The 22,439-nt window shown below is 40.3% G+C and overlaps 1 protein-coding gene across 5 annotated transcripts in view; it reads left to right on the forward strand.

Moving 5' to 3' along the window:
* The window catches only part of IL15RA (interleukin 15 receptor subunit alpha), a 733,105-nt gene that overhangs the window by 190,753 nt on the left and 519,913 nt on the right, over positions 1 to 22,439 (forward strand). For 4 of the 5 annotated variants that reach the window (XM_044088815.1, XM_044088819.1, XM_044088817.1 and 1 more), the window contains exon 3: positions 15,554 to 15,634. The exons of the other annotated variant lie outside the window; for it this stretch is intronic. In XM_044088815.1, the coding sequence (XP_043944750.1) occupies positions 15,554 to 15,634 (81 nt within the window). The remainder of the gene's footprint in view (positions 1 to 15,553; positions 15,635 to 22,439) is intronic. 5 annotated transcript variants of the gene reach the window in all.

Genomic DNA, 22,439 nt, shown 5'->3' on the forward strand with positions numbered 1-22,439 from the left:
GCACTAAAAAGGAATTCAAACTCCATACTCTCCAATTTCAGATATTAGTCCTTTGCATTAGCACTAGACACCTTGACTATTTTAAATTTTACCTATTTATTTAAAAAATAGGTAAAGTAAAAGGGGGGGATCTCAAACACAGCACCCTAGATACAATGTGCAGCAGTATTAGCTCACTATGCTAATTAGTGCAGTTAGGCTTATTTTACATTATAAGAGATATGAAATTCTAATATGTGGCATGATTCAGTGATTACAGCATGACTTACAAGGGAAATAGTACCTATGAAAAGCAACAGCAGAAGTGTGTCCATGTGGGATGAGGCAACAGTGCAAAGCTGGGAGGATCACTAAACAGCATCAGGGAATAGTTTAAAAGTAGTACTTGCACTAAGTTAAAACTTAATAGAGCAACAGCTCTAGTAACACAAGGGTCATAAAGAACACTAAAAGGAATGAAATGCTAACCCGTTATAGGGTACAACGCCCCTTTTGGAATGTACCTCACAAGACATCTGTAGCAGCTGGAAAGGCCACAGAAGTACCTCACAAAGAGGATTACTAGCCTCAAACAAATGCCCTACACTGACCATCTCAAAAAACTCCAGCTTTACTCCGTAGCATATCACCTACTCCAAGGTGATCGCTGCCTAACATATAAAACTATGTCAAACCCAGAGCTGTTGGACATGCTACACCTAAAGAAATCCCTCCGAGCTACATGCTGTAGGGACCTAAACCTTGTCACCATAATAAACAGGACATGCTGGAGGGATAGATTCCTGTCCCAGAGACTTTCCATACTCTGGAGCAGGCTACCCATCTATTTCAAGCAAAGCTCTTTATTAGCACTCTTCAAGAAAAATCTTGATGAGTGGATGGGAAATAGGAAATACACCCCGGGGATCACTTCTGTGGCTCTGCTAGTCAGTGGCACAGGAAAATAACTTTCTTGGGTGGCGAAAGCCAGGGAACCTTGTTGGCTAGGCTGACATAGGCCCTTGGGCCAATAGCCTAGTACCTACCTATGAACCTATGAATCTAATGTCTGGTGTTATTGACTGATTATAAGTATCTGTGATTTATAACGGAAGGGACAGAGTCATAAAAAAAGACATCTGGAACATTCTGTTAACTCAAGGGACATGCAGGAGTTGTTTGGTGTGTGTGTGTGGTGTGTGTGTGTGTGTGTGTGTGTGAGTGTGTGTGTGTGTGTGTGTGTGTGTGTGTGTTCATGCATGTGGGAGTGTGCCAGGGGTTGCCTGTGCCACCACAATACATGGGCTGCCAGTGTTAACTACCATAGGAGAGTGCTGATCGGTACTTGCATAGTTAAGGTTGATTCAGCATGATGCAAATTAGATGATAAAGAGGTATTTGCTTATTTTGGCTAATGTACCTCTGAATCACAAATTACCATATGGGGGAAACAGTCCGTTTTTACCATAGCTCTTAGTGTAGACAGTGGGGTTCTTTCTGAATACCCAGGTTAATGTGTGCTTATTTATGTTTACTTTGTTTTATTGCATTGTTGATATATTCAACAACCCATATTTCAACAGGCATCTTACAGCTCAGAATGTGTAAATTTTAAGTATTTGTACACAGAACCTTAAGCACCTAACTTTAATGGTATTATGAATAATTACTGTTTTTCAGTAATATTCTTAAATGTAAAATATTACCTTTATTGTATTTAACCTGATTTGGTGCATATTCTGGTACTTATTGTAGGTAGCAATCTATCTGTAATATGCCGGAGATGTTCTTATACCATAAAATTTGTTTTCATAAACAGACATTCTTATTCTGTAAGGATAATTATTGCATAGTTAGTTTAAACTATGCCTATAGTAAAGAAATGAAGTCAAGCCAAAGCCAATGTAAACTTTATTCTCATTCAGATCTACACATGTGTAGCCTAAATGAAATTTTGTGCATCAGCTCAGTTCTTCAGATTATAAAGGAAAGTACAACAAAACATTCAAGTAAATGATTAGACATAACTAACAGATACAATGTTGTTGTTGTTGTTTATCTTTCGGCTTTTCCAGGTAAGGGGTCGCCACAGCGGAACTCCGGCCCGCTAATGATTGGCAGTAGATTTTTACGAAATGCCAGGGTGACTAACAGATACAATACGACTCCCAATACATGTAGGAAAGAGCAGCAACATTTACCGACACTCCTATACAAAAAGAATACCCTCCCCTGAGTTAAATTAACTACCCCATTTAAAGTAACACAAAACACACTACAGATTGAACAATGCCTACGTTATTTGTCTAATATTGCACTGAGTGGGGTAAATAACACTGACTATGGATATAATAAATAAATATTGCACTTATTTGGAATTTATATAAGTATATATATTGCTCAAATAAAAACTGACTTTTATGAGTCCAAATGAACTGCATATGTAATGTATAAAATTGCTATACTAGCTCTTATCTGTTAGGAATCGTTTTATTTTATTTTATTTATTTATTCCAAGGAGAACCTGTAAAATATGCCAGTAGCAGTCTTGAAGCCTACCTGACATTTAAAACTGTCAATACAAAAAACATTAACTATGATACTGAAGAAATATGGTTTGTATTGATAAACCCCATTCAAAGGAACCATGATAGAATGAAGCCAGGACATCAATGGTGGCAACCAGGTCACATATTTCTTATGTGAGGGGAAAGATCCACACTCCATACAGGAAGTATTACCTCCTGAACACCTTACTTAATATAACCCACTTAAGATTTATAGGTTCATGGTTTAATACTAGGCTATCTGTCATTGTCGGTCATTTTAGACCTAGACAAATTCCCAGCCTTTAAAGTGGTTCAGTTTCCCTTACCCCTTCATGGCCCTGATTCATGCTACACATAGCTATAATAACAGGGATGAAACCATAGACATTTGTAGATCCCAAGAGTGGTATAAATCATTAGTAGTTGCTGTGGCTATTAGGAGAGTAGGGTGCAACCCTGGCATAAATTTCCTTTTTCTCATTCATAGATTCCAGTCATCCTTGAATATGGACAGGGGTGAGCTTTGTTTTATGAGGATGGGGAGTCTGTTCCAGAGCAGTGGTATCCTCTGTGAGATATACCTGCGTCTCCAAACCATTCTGTTGATGTTGGAGAGAAGGTTTAGCTCCCTCGACCAAGCAGTATTAATGCTATTTTATTTTTGATGTTCAATAGGTCCATCAGGTCTGGGTTAGAGAATGCCTTGTATGCCAGACATAGGTCACCTCTTAGCAGTGAGTAAGAAACTGAGTATTGTTTAAGCTGAGTATCCCTTTTCAAGGTATCTTTGTGGGTGATCCAGCTGTTGTATATGCCTGGACAGACATGTGCAAAAGGTGTGTTATCCTCAATGACTGGTCTTATGAGGGCTAAAGTGGGGGCAGCAACATTTGTGGACCTTAAAGCAATCCCCTTTTTAATAGGCTGTACAACATGGGACTTCCTCACCACAGTGGATTCATTTTGGCCCAAAATTAGGTTGCTGTCCACATAAGTTCCCAAATCCCAAACAACTGGGTCAACTCTTGGGGGTGTATTCTCAATGTGGTAGTTCCCTGTGGGAACCAACTTACCAAAAGATACAGTAATGTCTTTCTTGGCATTTAGCTTTAGTCCATCAGTCTGGTACCAGTTATCTGTTTGGGACAATCCTTCCTACAGGATGGCTACGTCTTTTGGGGATTCTATAACTGCACCCAGTTTGCAGTCATCTACAATCCTGGTCAGCAAGAGTCCTTTAGTATTGGCTTTAACTTCAGAGAGGTAGATACAAAATAAGAGAGGGCCCAGCTCCAAGCCCTGGAAGACCCCACTGGTGACTGGTCTTTTTCTGTAGAGGTAGCTTCCCCTATTTTGATTTGCATTCTGTCCTTCAGCCAGTTGGTGATCTACTGTGTGATGTAGGGGGTTTATTTTTAGTTTGATTAACTTTTCTACGGTGCCCAAGTGGAGGATAATAACATGCTTTGGCCAGGTTGAGGTAGGTGGTTTGCACTGTTTTACCTTCATTCATTGAATTTATGACTCTTTTAAAAGAGTCCACCAGGTTAAGTAAGCATGACTTGCCTTTCACAAATCTCAGCTGAGACAGATCCAGTGTTTGGAGGTTCCTTATATCGTTATTGATTAACTGCATGATAATCCTTTCCATGGCTTTACATATGAGTCTGGTCAGACTTATGGGCCTGTAATTGCCTTGATCAGTGGAGGGTCCTCCCTTATGTAGGGGGATGTGTGTTGCAGTTCTCCACTCTCTTGGTACAAAGTATGTGATGAGGCTGAGGTTAAATAGTGTTGTTAGGGTTTAGCTAAATCATGCTTCATGCCATCCAGGATACATCTGAGGATATTATCACGACCCATCAATGTAGTATTTTTAGCTTTTTAAATCAGTTCTTTGACTTTGTCATTGGTCATAGGTGGGAAGGTGCCAGTTCCAGGTGTTTTTTTGGGATAGATGGGGGTAAATTTTGAGCTGAATTTATCAGCCAGTTGGTTCACTATATCTTCAGCTTCAGTGTAGGTAACATCATTCACAATCAGCTCAGCACATTGCTGTATTGTGCTCCTGAGATTTCAAACATAACTAAAAAGGCCTTGTGATTACCTTGGGTGGCTGTCTTCACTTCAGATGTGACTGATGAATTTAACTAGGCCCCTGAGTGGTTTGTTTATTTCAGTGATGAGAACTCTTATTATTTTTGTCTATATTTTCTTCCTTTTGTTGTATAGTTTGCTGATGTTATAGTTCTTCTATGGGGTTTTGTTTCTCGGGTTTGCCCTACACTTGCTTCTGCAGGGAACAGCTGCATCTATGCAGTTGTTTAGATGCTGGTACAGTTCGGTGGTGCACTATTCCACCTAAGCAGCAGACTTTTCAGGGTTTCTTGGGGATTTGAAGCTTGACAAATTATTTCTTAGATATAGATAGTTTGTATTAGAGAAGTTTCTAAAGGAGCCATGAGTGAAGGGGGCCTCTAGTTTCAGTTTTATTTTGATATGCGATTACTGTGTGTTCAGACCTAATAAGGGATGATGATAAACAAGGAATGGTGTATGATGTACTCATATTGGTAAGGACATGTTTCAGGATGAGAAATTCCTCTAATGGATAGTCCGACTAATTCTTCTAGGGCATTTGCACTGGCAAAGTCTAGGAATCTTTGCACTTGTGCAATACTGGTGGTGTAAGTCACACAGTCAGTAGGCAGGTAGATAAAATCACAGAGGAAAATGATATTGGATTAATACTGAGAGACTTCAGCTCTGGTAGACATGCATTGTGGCTTTCTTGGGTTATAGAGGTGGTTTTACAGCTAGCTAGTATATGGAAAGGAGCCTTCATGATAGTGATTTGGACACAAAGAAGCTTTAGTGCATCAGGTTACTTAACCATCCTTGTTGTGAGTCTCTCATGGATGAAGACTGAGACATATCTACCCACCCCACCCACCCCCGTGTAGTAGCTGGTCTAAAGGTGTGGAAGCCATTATAGCCCTGCACAGCTGGAGTATTCTCCACCACTTTAAACCATGTCTCAGACAATATCCAAATTTCAACATCTTCCAGGGTGAGCAGAGCTTGTAGGACGTGGAGTTTCTTGTTTAGGCTTACAGCATTGATCAGCAACACCTTTATATTTTCTTTTGCCTGTTTCATTATATTGTTAAGTTTATCCAGTTGGCATTGCCCAAATAAGGCACTATGGGGGTAGAGGAGGTCTTTGCCAATATATGGAAACCTAGAGGAGATAGGTGCAGATCACTGGCAAAGCAGCAAGGTCTGTTGAATATATCCTCCCAGACTGACAAATATTAGAATCCTTTGAAATGACACCAAAACGAAGCCAATTATTAAAATAATTTTTTTTGCTCATATTGCAGCATCATTCTTGGAGACGAGCGAATGCTGCTCATTTCTAGCCTTGTACCTGATTGGGACACATAGGCCAAGAGCTCCATCATGTCTCTCTTCATGTAATCCAATGAGGTACATTTCAAGTCATTAATCCCCACATATAATATAACTGAATCATACCTGTACCTGTTTTTCAGACTTGAGTGTATGAGTGATCTGGTGTATCCTGGCACTAGACAAACAACTAATGGTCACTCATTCCTTGCTGAGCCTGGTAAGAGGTACATCTGTATGTCTTACAATGGAGTCAGCTGTAATCAGAAGGTTTGGCTCTGTAGATGCCCACCTTACAGGCTCAGACTCCATGACTTTGGTGTTCCTTGCGCTATGTGTGGTGGTGGGTTTTATAGGTCTGGAGTGTTGCAGAAGGTATTTCATACCTGTGCTATATCTTGAAGGCCTTTGAGGCTTAGGCAAGTTAATCTTAAAAACCTCAACATGTGAGAGGGTATGTGTGTTATGTCAGATGTAGTGTAGCATGGTGTGGTGTATTGCTGATGATCCTGATGTCAGCGTTATCCACATGTGAGATTTGTGCCTCCCGTGACATTAAATTTGTATATCTCTCACCCGCTGCATTATGTTAAGTAATAGGTGATCGTCTGTCAGCAAGAGACAATTTCTGCTTTGTTTCAGGATACCCATCTCAATGGGACTGGTTACAGACATTGTGGGGAGATGCTTGTCCATGGTTTGCACAGGAAAAGATTCAGGGGACAGGGATTTGCTTTTTGATGTGAAGGTTATTATAGGTAGATTTGCTGTTGTGGCATATGGGGGACTAAATTATTGCTACTGGGGTGCATGGATATCCTTATCTTGGTTTAGCTGCAGCAGAAGGTATGTATTTGCACTCAACTGAGGTTAGACTAACCTTCAACCTAGATTACTAAGGTTGTATATATTTTCAGGCTTCTTACAGAGAAAAATGTTATTGGAATGATAACCCACTATAGGGTGACTCCAGTGGGCACTCAGAGCAGCTTTTTCTTCTATTTTTTGATGAAAAATGCTGTTTGGAATGTTCAGGGTTTTCCACACTTCTCCAAGACTTGGATCAAAGGCCTTGTTGGGCACAGCTCAGCACAAGTTATAGGAGACAAGATGGAGAGGAATCCAATTGAACTTTATAGCATTAACTGACAACGTCAGTGTGGTATATTGAAGATTTACCCACTGTTGGTGTGGTTTAATCATGAGGGCAAAGCCCAAGTGATTAAATAAAGCCAACCATGAGTAAATCTTCATTATACAACGACCCCCCCCCCATTAATATTCCAAAATGTGCACGCTGATTGGTCAGCATGCACATTGTAAATCAGACTTATACTAATTGAAAAAGGTCTGGTCGCCCGGACTTTTTCCATTAGTATAAGTCTTTTTTTTTACAGCAACGGAGAACGCAAGATCTTCATTACTTTTTAGAAACTGTCTTGCTATGTTAAAGGAGTTTAACATAGCGAGACAGCTTTAAAAAAAGTAACGGAGATCTTCCTTTCTCCGTTGCTTTTTTTAAAGCTGTCTCGCTATATTAAATGGGTTTAACATAGCGAGACAGCTTTAAAAAAAGCAACAGAGATTCTCTGTTGCTTTTTTTAAAGCTGTCTCGCTATGTTAAACTCCTTTAACATAGCAAGACACTTTGCAAAAAGCAAGAGATCTTGCTTTCTCCGTTACTTCCACCCACAGCTCTGATGTACTGCGTAAGCATACGCATGCGCAGTACATCAGAACTGCCGCAGAATACCAGACAGCTGCAGAAGGGTATCACAGAGGCATTATACAATGCCTTTATTTAAGAAAAGTATTTTTTTTTTAAATAATGTCATTGTATAATAGCAATAACCCACTTCTGGGTGTGGGTAATGCTGGATTTACCCACGGTTGTCTTTGTTTGGCCACTCGAGCTTCGCCCTCATGACCAAACCACACCAACCATGGGTAAATCCAGCATTACCCACACCCAGAAGTGGGTTATTGCTTAAATATACCGCACCATGGAGTTGGTTACTTCTATTATATGATGAAATTATTTAAGAAAAAAATACTTACCTTTCTTAAATAATGTCTTTGTATCCTCAGTGGTGCCCTTCCATGTTTTTCCAGTATCCTGAGGTTTTTCTGATGTACTGCGCATGCGTATGGGACTTGCATTCCTACACTTACGCAGTACATCAGTGCTGTGCAAAGGAAGGCATGGAGAAAGGAAGATCTCCGTTCCTCCGTTGCTTTTTTAATATTATTTATTTATTTAAAAGAAAAAAGAAACTGGGAGACTTTTAACATTCAGGAGAGCCGGGGCAGAGAAAATAAAAGGATAACCAGGTACGTTTCTTTAGTTTTGCAGAATGTACCTGGTTATCCTTTTATTTTTATCTGTGCTGTCTCCCTCATTCATTTGAGGTCTTCAGTTTTGTAAATTTATTTTAAAAAAAAAAAAAAGAAAGAAAAGTCAAAATTGTATGAAGTATACTAATGGAAAAAATTCTGGGTGACCGGACCTTTTTCCGTTGGTATATTCTCAGATTTACAATGGGCATGCTGGTTGGGCTAGCCAATCAGCATGCTCTTTTTTGAATATTACTGGCCAGTCATTGTATAATAGCCAATCAATCAGCCAATGCAGGTCTGAGACACTGAGCATCTATCGGAACACAGTTCTGTAACGCCACCATGACTAAATTACAGGACTAAAGGCCCATGTAAACTACAGATTTAAGAGTTCTTCTTTGTATTACAGTGAGGGCAGGGAAATAGTGTAATGACTGTAACAAAACAGGAGGGAGCAGCAGGGAACACAATATGTAATGTAGCAGTGGGGGATGGTAGACTATAACATTGTTAAAATTTAAGAACAGCAGCAGTTGCAACACACAGTGATCTCAGTATGTGCAGCTTTGAGAAGACAAATAAAGCAAAAAATAAATAAATAAATAAAACTTATCAAACAGAAAATGTGGTGTACAAAATTGAATGGTCATAGATCCTGCAGCTAAAACACAACACGGCCACTGTTGTGATTATAACTATAAGATAACGGCTCCAGACCATGCAGAAATTACAAGTGAATGCACTAATGATCAACAGCATTAATATGTGTTTAAATGCATAACCGAGGCACAGACCCTGCATAATATCACCATACCGCCACTATTGTGAATAAAAACTACAAGACTATATATTTAGACAGTGACCGGGCAGAAATAACAACCGCCACATAACGCAAGCACTCAGGTCTCTCAACAGCAGGTACAAGTACGACTCAGTCATTGTCCACGCTGGTGTCAACGACCTGAGACGTACCTACTTGGACTACATGAAAAGGGACATCGAGGAGCTCTCTGATTATGTAGCCCAGGCAGGTATGACCCTGACCTTGAGCAGTATCCTACCTTCACCTAGAATGATGCCACAATACAGTGATAAGATGATCAGCTTTAATAATTGGCTTAAATTCTGGTGTCATTCAAAGGGGATCCAATGTCTGTCTGCCTGGGATGACATGCTGGACAAGCCACGCTGCTTCGCAAGGGATGGCTTGCACCTGTCACCCCTGGGCTTCCGGATATTGGCAAAGGCTCTTGCCACCCCCATAGTGCCTTTTTTAGGCAAGGCTCAAATTCTAAACCTACCACCCTAGAACACCAAAAAGGAAAAAAACTAAGGGTAATACTGCTCAATGCCAGAAGTCTCAATCTCAAGATGCACGCACTCGAGGCCCTTCTCAATATGGAGAACATCGATGTCTGTGCTGTGACAGAAACCTGGTTCAAGGCTCCTGAGAGCACCCAAGCACTAACAGGTTTCACCTCATATCATGCGTTCCGCCCCAAAATCCGGACAACACCAAGAAAGGAAGGGGGTGTCCATATTCATAAAGGACACCCACACCTCAAGGTTGGTGGCAACGCACGATGCATCGGAGACCATCCAGGTGCAATTAACCATAGGCAAGACTGCTCTGCAATTTGTAGCATGTTACAGGCCACCCTCTCAAACTCAGGAACCTCACATGGCCTTCCTGAAAACATTGGAGGGGATAAATGTATCTCCAAACACCATCATACTAGGTGACTTCAACTACCCTAATATAGACTGGGAACACTACTCAAGCCCGAACACTCTAACCCAAAGATTCCTGGAGTTCATAAACTCAAATGCCATGGAACAACTAGTCACCATCCACACAAGAGGAGAAAACATACTTGATCTCATCATCACGAACATGGGATCAAAATGTTCAACAGCCGAAGTATACCCCTCACTGGTGAGATCAGATCATAAACTAATCTCGCTGGAGGTCCTCATCCCCCCACCTGAAACAAAAAAGACCACAGTGAAAAACTTCTCAAAAGCCGATTTCACACTTCTAAAAAACTAGTGTGGTCTCCTTTAAGGCCCCTGAGCCAGTGGTAAACATTACTCAAACCGCTGAATCACTTACAAATGCCTTCTACCAGCACCTACAGGACTGCATGGATCAGGCAATCCCAAACAAAACTAAGACTCTCTGTACCAAAGGCAAGCGTCCAGTCTGGTGGACCCCAGCCATAAACAAGCTCTACAACAAAAGGAGGAAGCTACTACAAGATAGAGCAAAATCCTTGAAAGGTAAGACACCTTTGATCATTATAAGTAAAAAACTAAGAGCTCTCATAAAATCATCCAAGGCGAATTTTGAGAGAAAAATCGCCAAGGACTCTAAAGACAATCATAAGGCCTTCTTTAGCTATGTTAGAAACCTAGGAGGAAACTCCCAGATATGCTCAGAATTAGTTCAAAATGATGTGAAAATTACTGAACCTACACACATTGCTAACATACTGGCTGACAGGTTCAGTGCAAACTCCCCCAAAAGGAGAGATATCTATTCCAGAGAGCTGTAGCGCCCCAAACATCTCCAACGCCCAGGTGAGAACTGCCCTCACTAAGGCAAAAAACACAGCATCCATGGGACCGGATGGTGTCCCCGGCTGTGTGCTTCATGAACTCAACGAGGAATTAAACCCACAGTTAGGACAGCTGTTTAATCTTAGCCTCACCTCAGGATACGTACCCAAGGAGTGGCTCACAGCGACTGTGGTCCCACTTCATAAGGGCGGTGCCTCCACAGACCCTGGAAATTACCGCCCCATTAGCTTGACAAGCCTTATCTGCAAAGCCATGGAGACGATCATAATGGAACTCATAAATAAAGACATAGGGAACTTGCAGACTTTGGATCCAACCCAGTTTGGCTTTGTCAAAGGCAGATCCTGCCTCTTAAACTTGGTTGACTTTTTCGAGACAGTCACCAAGGCCATTGATGAGGGAAAGGCAGTCCATACAGCCTACCTCGACCTGGCAAAGGCCTTCAACACAATACCCCACTCAGGTATCATCGAAAAACTCATCAGCTTGAATGTAAACCCATACATCACAAGATGGGTTGCAAACTGGCTAAGTGACAGAACCCACAGGGTCAGAGTTGCTGGAGCCATGTCAGACTCAAAGCCTGTCACAAGTGGTGTCCCACAGGGCTCAGTCCTGGGTCCACTCTTGTTCGGCATCTACTTTTCTGAAGTACAAGCAAACACAGGAGGGTTATGGCTGACAAAGTTTGCAGATGACTGCAAACTGGGCCATACTCGATAACACATATGACACAGATATGCTCCAGTGAGGCCTCACAGAAACGGATAACTGGTCCCCGAGCCATGGCATGAAGTTAAACGCCAAAAATGCATAGTCATACCCTTTGGGAAAAACAAGGTTACCCCTAGCTACCATATAGGTGGCAATCCACTGAGCACAGAAAAAGTCATCAGGGATCTGGGGACCCAAGTTGACAGTAGCCTTCGCTTGACACTCATGTTGCTAAAGTAGTTAGGAAAACCTTCTATATCGCCCACCTGATCATGAAGGGATTCACATCTAGATCAAGGGAGGTCATCGTCCCCTGTACTCATCACTCATTAGACCTATGATTGAGTACAATGCCCGTTCGAATGTATCTGACCAGACACCTGCTGCAGCTTGAAAGGCCCCAAAAGTTCCTCACCAAAAGGATAAAGGGTCTCAAAAATATGTCTTATGCTGCCCGACTGAAAGAACTCCAGCTCTATTCAGTCTCATACCGCTTGCTCAGAGGTGACCTGTGCCTGACATATAAGGCCATGTCAAACCCAGATTTGATGAATATTCTTCACCTCAAAAAATCTAGATCCCTCAGAACCACAAGGGCGGGAGACTTAAACCTTGACACGGTTATAAATAGAACGTGCTGGAGGGACAGATTCATCACCCAGAGACACCCTATGCTGTGGAACAAAATCCCGGTACATGTGAGGCAGAGCACCTCGCTGGCCTTGTTCAAGAGGAATCTTGACCAATGGATGGGAGATCGCAGATATACCCCAGGGATTACTTCAGTGTCACTGCTTGACAGAGGCACAGAAAAATAATAGGCATAGTTTTTATTCAAACTAAAGGGGTGGCGAAAGCCACATAACTATGGGCTAGGCTTATAAATGCCCTTGGGTAGATAGCCTAGTATGAACCTATGAACCTATGAATAACTTTTTTAATAAAAAGAGCAAAAAGCTTTAAAAGCACAACTAAACATTGTGAAAACAAATGGATTTGGAAGTACAACATGTTTAGAAAAGAAAAAAATAATAAATAAAATACAAAATAATAGCTTTTTCTTCCTTTTTTCATTAAAAAACACTGCATGAAGTACCTGGAGGATAACAAAATCAGAGCAGCACATATCTGTCAAATGAGGGTTTTCCATACTTCTCAGTCTAGAAGGTTGTACAACCTTGGAGTTAAGTTTTAAAAAGTGAGTTCATCCAAATCTGATTCATTTAAAGCACATTGATCACATATCTAAAACCTCACTTTAAGTAAACCTGCTAAATGGTGATGTAACTGTACTGATTAAAGATGAGTGAAATTTGTTTGGGTGTGGCTAGGCTTACAAGATGTAAACCACGGTATACAATTTTAATTTTTAACAAAATGTTTTCATTCATCTTAAGGGCAAATTGCATTTCATTTTAAATGCTATGTAATTATTGTGTCAGTTTGCTGAAATAATATTTAGATATATAAATTAGAACAAGGAATATTTTTTGCATTCAGTTGCTAAAGTGGAGATGTAAATAGCTTTCCATTTCAAGGGAAAAAGAAGCAAGTGCAAGGGAGTTAATAACGACGACAGTTTTGTACAACTTGCTGCATGCTTTTTTATATTTCTAGGGTAACAGAAAATGATTTGTAATGTGAGGATACTACTGTGTGTTACATCTTTATATATACATATATATGTAAGTATATGGGTGTTTGTATATATATTATGCATACCAAACTCTAAAGGACAGGTATACTCTTGGTGGTGATGGTGGGGCTGTTGGTGAAGCTACTGTATGGATGTTTGGTGTATAAACTGAATATTTTGGCTATAAAACTGAATGGCCGGCAATCTAGCAAAGAAGTAAAGTTGATGACTTCTTTTTGTAGACGGTTTTGGAATTTAACATTTGTTCTAACATATGTTTGTCAAATCACTCTAATTTAAGGTGACTTGCACTCGTTTTGAAAACATTTGGGTTCCTTAGATAAAATGAAGGCACTGAGGGTATCCAGAGCTATATTTACTATTCTTACCCTCACGATAATTTATTCGGTGACAAAGGCTGCTGTGTAATCTACTTATCTAGTAGAGTGGAATTCAGTGTGTGTGCTTCTGTGCAAAAAAAGCATAGCTGTTACCCAACTTTGTCGTCCTCTAGGAATAGTCCTTTGGTATTTCAGTGTATAAGGAATCAGGGTGAGCAGTGTAATACTGAATAAAAAAATCACTGATTGAATATAAATAATCTGAATAACTTTATTAAACTAAAACAGTGTGTACTTTCATTCCACACAAAGGGCACCTCTTCAGATTGGTCTGTACCCATTCTGAAAGAGCTATTGAAAACAGAAGTCTTTTAATGCATCAGACAGCATTTTGTTGTCGCTAATTTTATTGGAAAAATGCTGTCACAGAATCGATTCATTGGCGTGGAGTAGAGGTTTTACTGACTGTGCTGTATAACTAGAAATGTGACAGAAAGGTAATGTGTTTACACATAAAGTTTGTGTTTTATGTCTAGAGGCAGGAGAGCATGATCATTCTGTTGCGTGCAAAGATTTTCTGAGAGTTTGGGTAAGAAACAATGTCCTTTTTGTTACCGTTCTGCAGTCTTCATTACTATATTTAGAGATGTGGAAATAAGGGGTGCAGGGGTTGTCTCTACTAAAACATATTGTGTATGAATATGTTTTGGACTTCAGTGTGCAGGAACTTGATTGTCCGTGTTTTTTACTGAAGTAAGATAAAATGAAGACCAATCACCACAGCATCCAACTAAGACTTTATTAGTTAAGCGCTTTTGTGTTATAAAACACTTCTTCAGATCATAAAAGCAGTTTAAAACAAAGTATTTAAATAGTCATTCAATCAAGTAACACATCAATCAAAAACTACCATCAATTATGATGTAAACTACTCATCTTTAAAACTGCCTTTAATGACATACATTCATTTAAACCAAAGTCTCTAGTAGATTGCAATCTAATAATCCATTTACACTCTTCATATTCAATTTTATTAATAATATTACCACCTTTAATGTTTACAGAAACAAGTTGTAGCACCATAAAAGTAAAAGAATGGCCAGAATTTCTAATAGCATGCTTAGCAAAAGCACTAGTTGTAACATTCCTACATATTATCACCAATATGCTCAAGAATTCGGTCTTTTAAAGCATGATTAGTTTTCCCTACATAAAAACAGGAACAAGACTTACAGGTAGCTGAACATATTACATTTTTACTTGAACAGTCAGCATAAAGTTTGGGACAAAATCTTACTCCAGTTCTAGGATGTATAAAATAATTAACAGTAGAAATAAATTCACAAGCTTTACAATGTCTGCAGCAAAAGGTCCCTGTCCTGTCAGAAACCATATATTTAGGTACATCTAAGGGATAACACAATCTCCTTTTCAACATTAACCCATTATTAAAATAAAAATGTGGTCAGTGTCCCACAGTTTTAACAATCATAGGGTCAGTCATTAAGATGGCCCAATTACATTTAATAATATCACGGACCAGACTAATATTGCTGCTAAAAGCAAGCGTGATATCAACATGCCTGCCTTTAGTATGCTGCCTACCCAATGGTCTGTCACCCTACTTATAAAAATAGGGTTTACCTGGTCTGTGATTGACCACGTTTTTATAAGAAAATTGAGTGTGTATGAAATTATACAGGAGGAGTTGCCCTGGCAAGTTTAAGCTAAGCAGAAAATTAAAATAAAAAAAGAGGTAACACAGAATGGGAGGGGATAAGCTGTAGTGAAAATGACCAGTTTCAAAACATTCATCTTTGTTTTTGTAATCCTTTTCATGACTGCATACAAAGTACAGCACAGGAAGAAAGGTTTGTCTGACGTACAAGCCAATGCTCCCAATAATTGTCAGAACTATACTGATATGGATACACTAGGGGATTTGTACTGACTAGTTGTAGTGACCTAAGAGATAGTATCATTAATCAGAAGATTTCTTTTAATAGGAGATCCAAGTCTAAAAGCTTCAACATTTAAAAGTCCAACTACTGTTAATGTTCGTGAAGTAACAAGCGCAGCCACAACAGGTAAGTCTTTTATTATTATAACAGGTGATCATTTTAATTTAATGATGTGTGTTTGAAATTCTTAACTTGCACTAAGGACAGAGAAATGCATATGTGCCTCCTAATATAATCAGACATGATAATTGTTCTGGATGTGCGTCTACTCTGTGCCAGACAAAGTAGCCTCAAATGTCCTAACCACTCTGTTGTACTCCTGTTCTGCAACATAAGTCCTCATGGGTATCTTAAAATGTATCATACAGCTTAATCTGTCCAATAGGGAAGTCTGTCTGTGTACCATCCTTTCTGCAAATAATTGTGTCATCAGAAACATCTGAAGCATACTCTGTTTTAACCTGCAAATGTGTTTCCTTATTTTTTGCCTATCATCACAAAATTGGAGATTGGAGCAGATGCCCACTCTTAGTGAGCTGCTTGACCATCTTGTATCTGGACACAGCATTTTTTTCTGTTCTTTTTTGTCATCCAGGATGAGTAAATCCAAGGTCTGCAGCTTTAGGTCCTCCTTAGTGTATATTAAATGCATTGCTCTTCTCCAAAACCAGGCAGAAGTGCAGTGCTGTTGAAGGGCAACTAACTAACAGGAAGCTTACAGTGGCTGGAAAGTATAAAGAACGTTCATCACTCACAGCTCTGGTGTCTCAAGTTTAAATCAGGTCTGTGACTGTTGTCGAAGTAATATTTGCATCTTCTTTCCATGTCTGCATGGGTTTTTATTGGTAGTTGCTAAGCTTTGCATATACCCTTGTCCTTGTTGCTTAGGCTGTGGCAGGGGAGGACCCAAGAAGGACTGATTCACTTACCTGTTAGCAAAAATAGTTTTAAGCATAAAAACGTAACCATTTTGTATCACTGAAAGATAGGTCAGGAGCTTTATTGATGTTGCTTTGATGGAAATTGTGAGGTTAGGTGAAGGGAATCTTAGAGTGGATGCTGTGGAACAGCTTGTGGAAATTCATTCTGTGACGTAGTCAACAGTTTAACTAATAGTGTCTAACCTTGATAGATATTGCACTGTTTGGTAATTCTTGCTGATTTTAAAACTTATGAAAGACAAAAGAGTGGAAAGACAAGTTACAGTTTTTGTTATCAAATTAGCATATGTGTTCGTCATTTGCACTTGGCTATCCAGTTTAGATTGTCCCTCTTGTTTGGAGCTTGTACTACAAAAATGAAAACTAGAGGTGAAAATTTTCCTTTTGGTAACTAAGTGTTTTGCATATTCGATGATTTCATTAAATAAATAACATCTGGCACAGTAATCCTTTGTTTTTCATTTCTGTTGTCCTCTGAGTAGCTGTTAGGAGTAACCACCAAATTCCACTGTGGCATTTGCAGGTCATGGCCACATACGATAATTCCCACCCTTCTACCACCTCTACCTTTTTCTTATCTGTAATCTTTTAAGGTCTTTTAAGGTTCTACCCCATCTACCCTCTGGGTAGAGGCAGCTTCTCATCTACATAATGTAGACTTTCAGCCATTTGTTATAGAGATATAACTTTGCTAATGGAAGAAGACATGATCTGTTGAGTCTATTCAAGCGTTGTGACTAGGTATGCCCTGAAGTGAAGGTCTTACATTGACAGTGCTGGAGACAAGGTTGGGTTCCATTGTTACTGGAAGCTGGCACTGCTTAAATGAATATTGTAAGACAAGCCGCTGATTTTCTTTTGGGAAATGTGTTGACATGATGTCTTTCACATAGCTCTTCAGCCAACCCATCTGCTGGAGCCAGGTCAAACAGTACTGTATGCATCCTTTTACCCAGCATTCCCTACTTTAATGAGTCTTCCTAATCTTCCCCCTCACACACCCAGCCATAGGACTAGAAAACTACACTCCAGATGCTTGGCTGATCTTATCCATATGGACTTCCAGGAGCAAAGATTTGTCTCTGAACCTAACTAGACACCATGCATCTGGACAAAAGGGGCATTTATGCAATACATGTTGATGATCTGTTATAAAGACATTTTCTTCTCCAGCTTGATATAATTCAGATTCAAAATGTTACATCAGATACATTTGAAAGACTTCCCACATGATTCCACTTCACAAAGGAGGCAACTCTACTGAGCTAGCTAACTACCATCCTATTGCTATCTTACCTCCCCTGTGTAAAATATTAGAAAGAATTGTTAACACACAACTCATGCATTACCTGCAAACAATCTGTTATCCCATACACAGCATGGTTTCCACCCACACCACAGAACGACTACTGCCCTGTTATCTTTCACCAACACAATAAATCATCATAGAAACAATCACAAATATGTATCCTCTATTTTCTTAGACCTATCTAAAGCCTTTGACATGATATCACACAACAAACTACTAGCAAGCCTTTCAGAACTAAAATTTTCCCAATCTACTCTTGCTTGGTTCCAAGACTATCTAACTGGATGCCAGCAAGCAGTACATTGGCAAGGAACTCTAACACCCCTTCTTTCTGTGACCATAGGTGTTCTCCAGGACTCCACACTAGGTCCCCTACTATTCTCATTATTCACAAAGAACCTCCATACCTATTTCCCGCATGCATCCATTATTCAGTATGGCTACGACACCAAAGTAATATGTGCTGCCTCTTCTATATAACTACAGTCACTGACACAAGATTCCTTTCTAGCAGTCGAAACATGTCTAACAAACTCCCACCTTATCCTGAACCCCAACAAAACCAAACTTATGCTGTTCCACCCAACTAAAACTACTGCCCCCTTCCCCTCTTTCAGTATTGAATCTACAAACAGGACCATCATCACTCTCACTGTTCATACTAAGCTACTTGGGGTTGAAATAGATAGCAACATGAGATTCAACATCCACATATCTCAAACCATAAAAAGTGCACAAAAAACTACGTGCGCTGTACAGGAACAAACTTTACCTCACAACACAAAAGCCACAATAGCTCAAACCCATTTGATCTCAACTCTGCTGTACACATCACGTATTCTCACCAACCTGAGAAAATCTGGCCTTGCAAAACTTGAGACATGCCATAACAAAATTGCTAGATTTGCCGCCAACTCAAACTTTAGGTCACATGACTGTGTAGCACTCAAGCAGCTCCACTGGCTCGAGCTTCTTCAACTCATGCACTATTACCAACTAACCATGGCCCAGCAAATACTCTCATCAGAAAGAAAGCAACCTGTCCTGGACACCCTACTACAGCCATACTCCAGTACTAGAACTTTACAATCCAATAACAAATCCCTGATAAAAGTTTCCACTGCCAATAATCAGGCTGGGGAATCCCTCTTCTCCAACTATATAGCTAAAATTTGGAATGTATTACCTCCCAACATAACATCCACCACAACCTCAGCACAGTTCAAACTAATACTAAAAAACTCACCTGTCCAAAAAATAGATATGTCCATGTATGGCTCCTGATTAAACATCTTGTTCCTTATACTGCTTGTATACTGAGTAAGTCTCATTGTAAGTACTTTTTAATACAAAGGGTATCTAATTCAGTGTTAACTATACCTGTATATAACAGTTTGTAGATTTTCTACTGTCTACAAGTGTATGTGTCATATATATTATACTTGAATAGTTGTTAGATATGTATATTTTATGTGGAGCTTTTCTCCCCAGGCCTTCTCTGAAAAAGGATTTGTGTCCAGTCGGATTTTCCCGGTAAGCAAATGTAAAATAAAATAAAATAATATCATTCTTTAAACTCAAAAACCCTAAACTAGAATTTGAAAACTGTAAGTCTAATAATAGTTTCCTTGCAATGAGAAAAGCAAAATCCAAATCCAGCTCCAGACAGGTGACAAGTGGAGTACCTCAGGGTTCAGTCCTGGGATCGCTCTTGTTTGGCATCTACTTCTCTGAAGTACAGGTCAGCACTAAGGGACTCTGGCTAACAAAGTTCGCAGATGACTGCAAACTGGGAGCCATTATTGAATCCCCAAATTATGTGGATATTCTACAAAAGGGCCTTAGAGAAACAGACGCTTGGTGCCAGAGCCATGGGCTCAAGTTCAATGCCAAGAAATGTATAGTTATCCCCTTTGGGAAAAAAACATGTACCCGTGAATTACCACATAGGTGGCAGTACACTGTACACCAAAAGTGTGATAAGAGACTTAAGGACACAGGTGGACAGTGGTCTCACCTTCGATAACCATACCGCCACAACATTCAGGAAATCCTTCTGTGTGGCACACCTTATCACTAAGAGCTTTTTATCCAGAAAAAAAGGAGGTCATTGTCCCACTGCACTCATCCCTCATTAGACCCTTTATAGAATACAATGCCCCGTTTGGTATGTACCTCTCATGGCATCTTGCAAAAACTGGAAAGGTTGCAGAAATACCTCACTAAAAGAATCACAGGCCTAAAGCAGATGCCCTATGCTGACCGTCTAAAAAAACTCCACCTATACTCTGTCACATATCGTCTACTCAGAGGCGATCTCTACTTAACATACAAGGCCATGTCAAACCCAGAGCTGTTGGACATGCTACACTTAAAGAAATCCCAGTCCCTCAGAGACACACGCTCCAGGGATCTAAACCTTGTCATCACAATGAACAAAACATGGTGGAGGGATAGGTTCCTGACCCAGAGACTCCCCAGACTCTGGAATAGACTGCCCATACATGTCAAGCAGGGTGCCTCTTTGGCTGTCTTCAAAAGAAACCTTGATGATTGGATGGGAGATAGGAAATTCACCCCAGGGATCATGTCAGTCGCCCTACTAGACAGGGGTCCAGGGAAGTAAATACTGTGGGAAGAAATAACCAGGGAATTGTTATGGCTAGGCGTGCATAGACTGAGAAAGGTGTACCATGACTTGCAATGTAATTATGTTGCCTAGCTGAAAATCTACTGTGTGACTTCAGGTTTTTGACCAGCTTGTTTCCTGCAAGAGGGGACTTTCTGTTATCCCTAAGCTAAGTAACCCTGCAGTTGATTATAGTAAGCAGAAATACAGAGGGTGCAGTCTCCAGACTAAACTCCACAAATAAGTTCTTGCTTGCATTTTTGGTGGAGGCAGTTTTTCCTATATGATACTATATTTACCTCAGTCTTGATGATGCAGTTAAATTTTTTAATACTACCTTCCTGAGCATCCTTAATTACCATGCCCCCATAAGACTTTCCAGAATCAAAGCACAACCCTCCCCATGGCTACAGAAAACCACTAAGTCAGAAATGAAAAACCGGGATAAAGCCTGGGAGCACTGGCGCAAAACTAAGACCCCCTCAACTAGACAGAAATTCCTAGAACTACGCAATAGAGTCAAAAAGCTAATAAAACAGGACAAATTCCAATACTACCAGTCTGCCCTAGACTCCTCCAAACACAGCCCCAAACAATTCTGGTCCTCCATAAACTCCATCCTCCACCCAGGTAAAGTCAGTACCCCCTCCTCCTAACATCCCTCACTCCTCAGAAAGTATTGCTACCTCATTCAACACACACTTCACACAAACCATACTATCACTAGCTAAACAACACAACCCCCCCTCCAACCCACACCTTCAACTACTAATCTCCCCACTGCCTTCTCTTTTTCTCCTGTACCTACCTCCAACATAAAAAACCTCATAACTAAACTTAAACCCACCAAATTAGCAGCAGACAACCTCCCAAGTGAATACCTACAAATCGCAGCTGATGCTCTGGCCTACCCAGTATCCATCTTGATTAACCAATCTCTGTCAGAAAGTTATGTTCCCACACTGTGGAAAGTATCACATATAATTCCCCTCCACAAAGGCGGACCCTCCACAGAACTAACCAATTACCGCCCCATAGCTATTCTCTCTCCACTCTCCAAAATACTAGAGAGATGCATGCACTCTCAGGTCTCAGACTACCTCCTTACTAACAACCTCCTTTCCAATACTCAGCATGGTTTCCGACCAAACCATAGCACCACCACTGCCTTACTTTCCTTTACTAACACTATCCTACAGCATAAAAACAATGGCTATCTCTCCTCTGCTACTTTCCTAGACCTATCTAAAGCATTTGACATGGTCCCACACAAACAACTTATCTCTGTCCTCAATAACCTATCCTTCTCACAATCAGTCACCAACTGGTTTCAGAGTTACCTGTCTGACCGCCAACAATCCGTTGTATGGCAGAATGACATATCTCCCCAACTACCTATCTCCATAGGGGTTCCCCAAGGATCCATCCTTGGACCCCTACTCTTCTCTGTTTTCGCAAATACTCTAGCCTCTGCCACCACACATGACACACTCATACAATACGCAGATGACTCGACCATCATCTGCTCAGCCCAGTCCCTACCCAAACTGCAAAAAGTCACACAGGAAGCCATTTCCTCTGTTGAAACTTGGTTATCCGATGCCCAATTAATACTCAACCCAAACAAAACTAAACTACTCATCTTCCAAACCACCAAACATACTCAAAACAACTCTCACTTTAACATCACAGCAAAAGACAACACCACTATATACCCAACTGAACACACCAAATTGCTAGGAGTGGAAATAGACAATAAACTAAAATTTGACATTCACATATCCATGACCATAAAAAAAGTCCACAAAAAACTAGGAACATTATACAGAAATAAGCATCTTCTCACCAAAGCAGCAAAGATTTCAATAGCAAATTCCCACCTTACCTCCACCCTACTTTATGCCTCTCCAATATATACCAACCTAAGGCAATGCGATCTAAACAAGCTAGAGACCTGCGACAACAAAATTGCCAAATTCACCACAGGGGCATCCTACCGTAGTCACCACTGTCTCTCACTTGCTGAACTGGGCTGGCTTGAACTCCCTCACC

The sequence above is a fragment of the Protopterus annectens genome, chromosome 11.part0 (genome assembly GCF_019279795.1).
Source record: "Protopterus annectens isolate FY-2018-M chromosome 11.part0, PAN1.0, whole genome shotgun sequence".
Classification (NCBI taxonomy): domain Eukaryota; kingdom Metazoa; phylum Chordata; order Ceratodontiformes; family Protopteridae; genus Protopterus; species Protopterus annectens.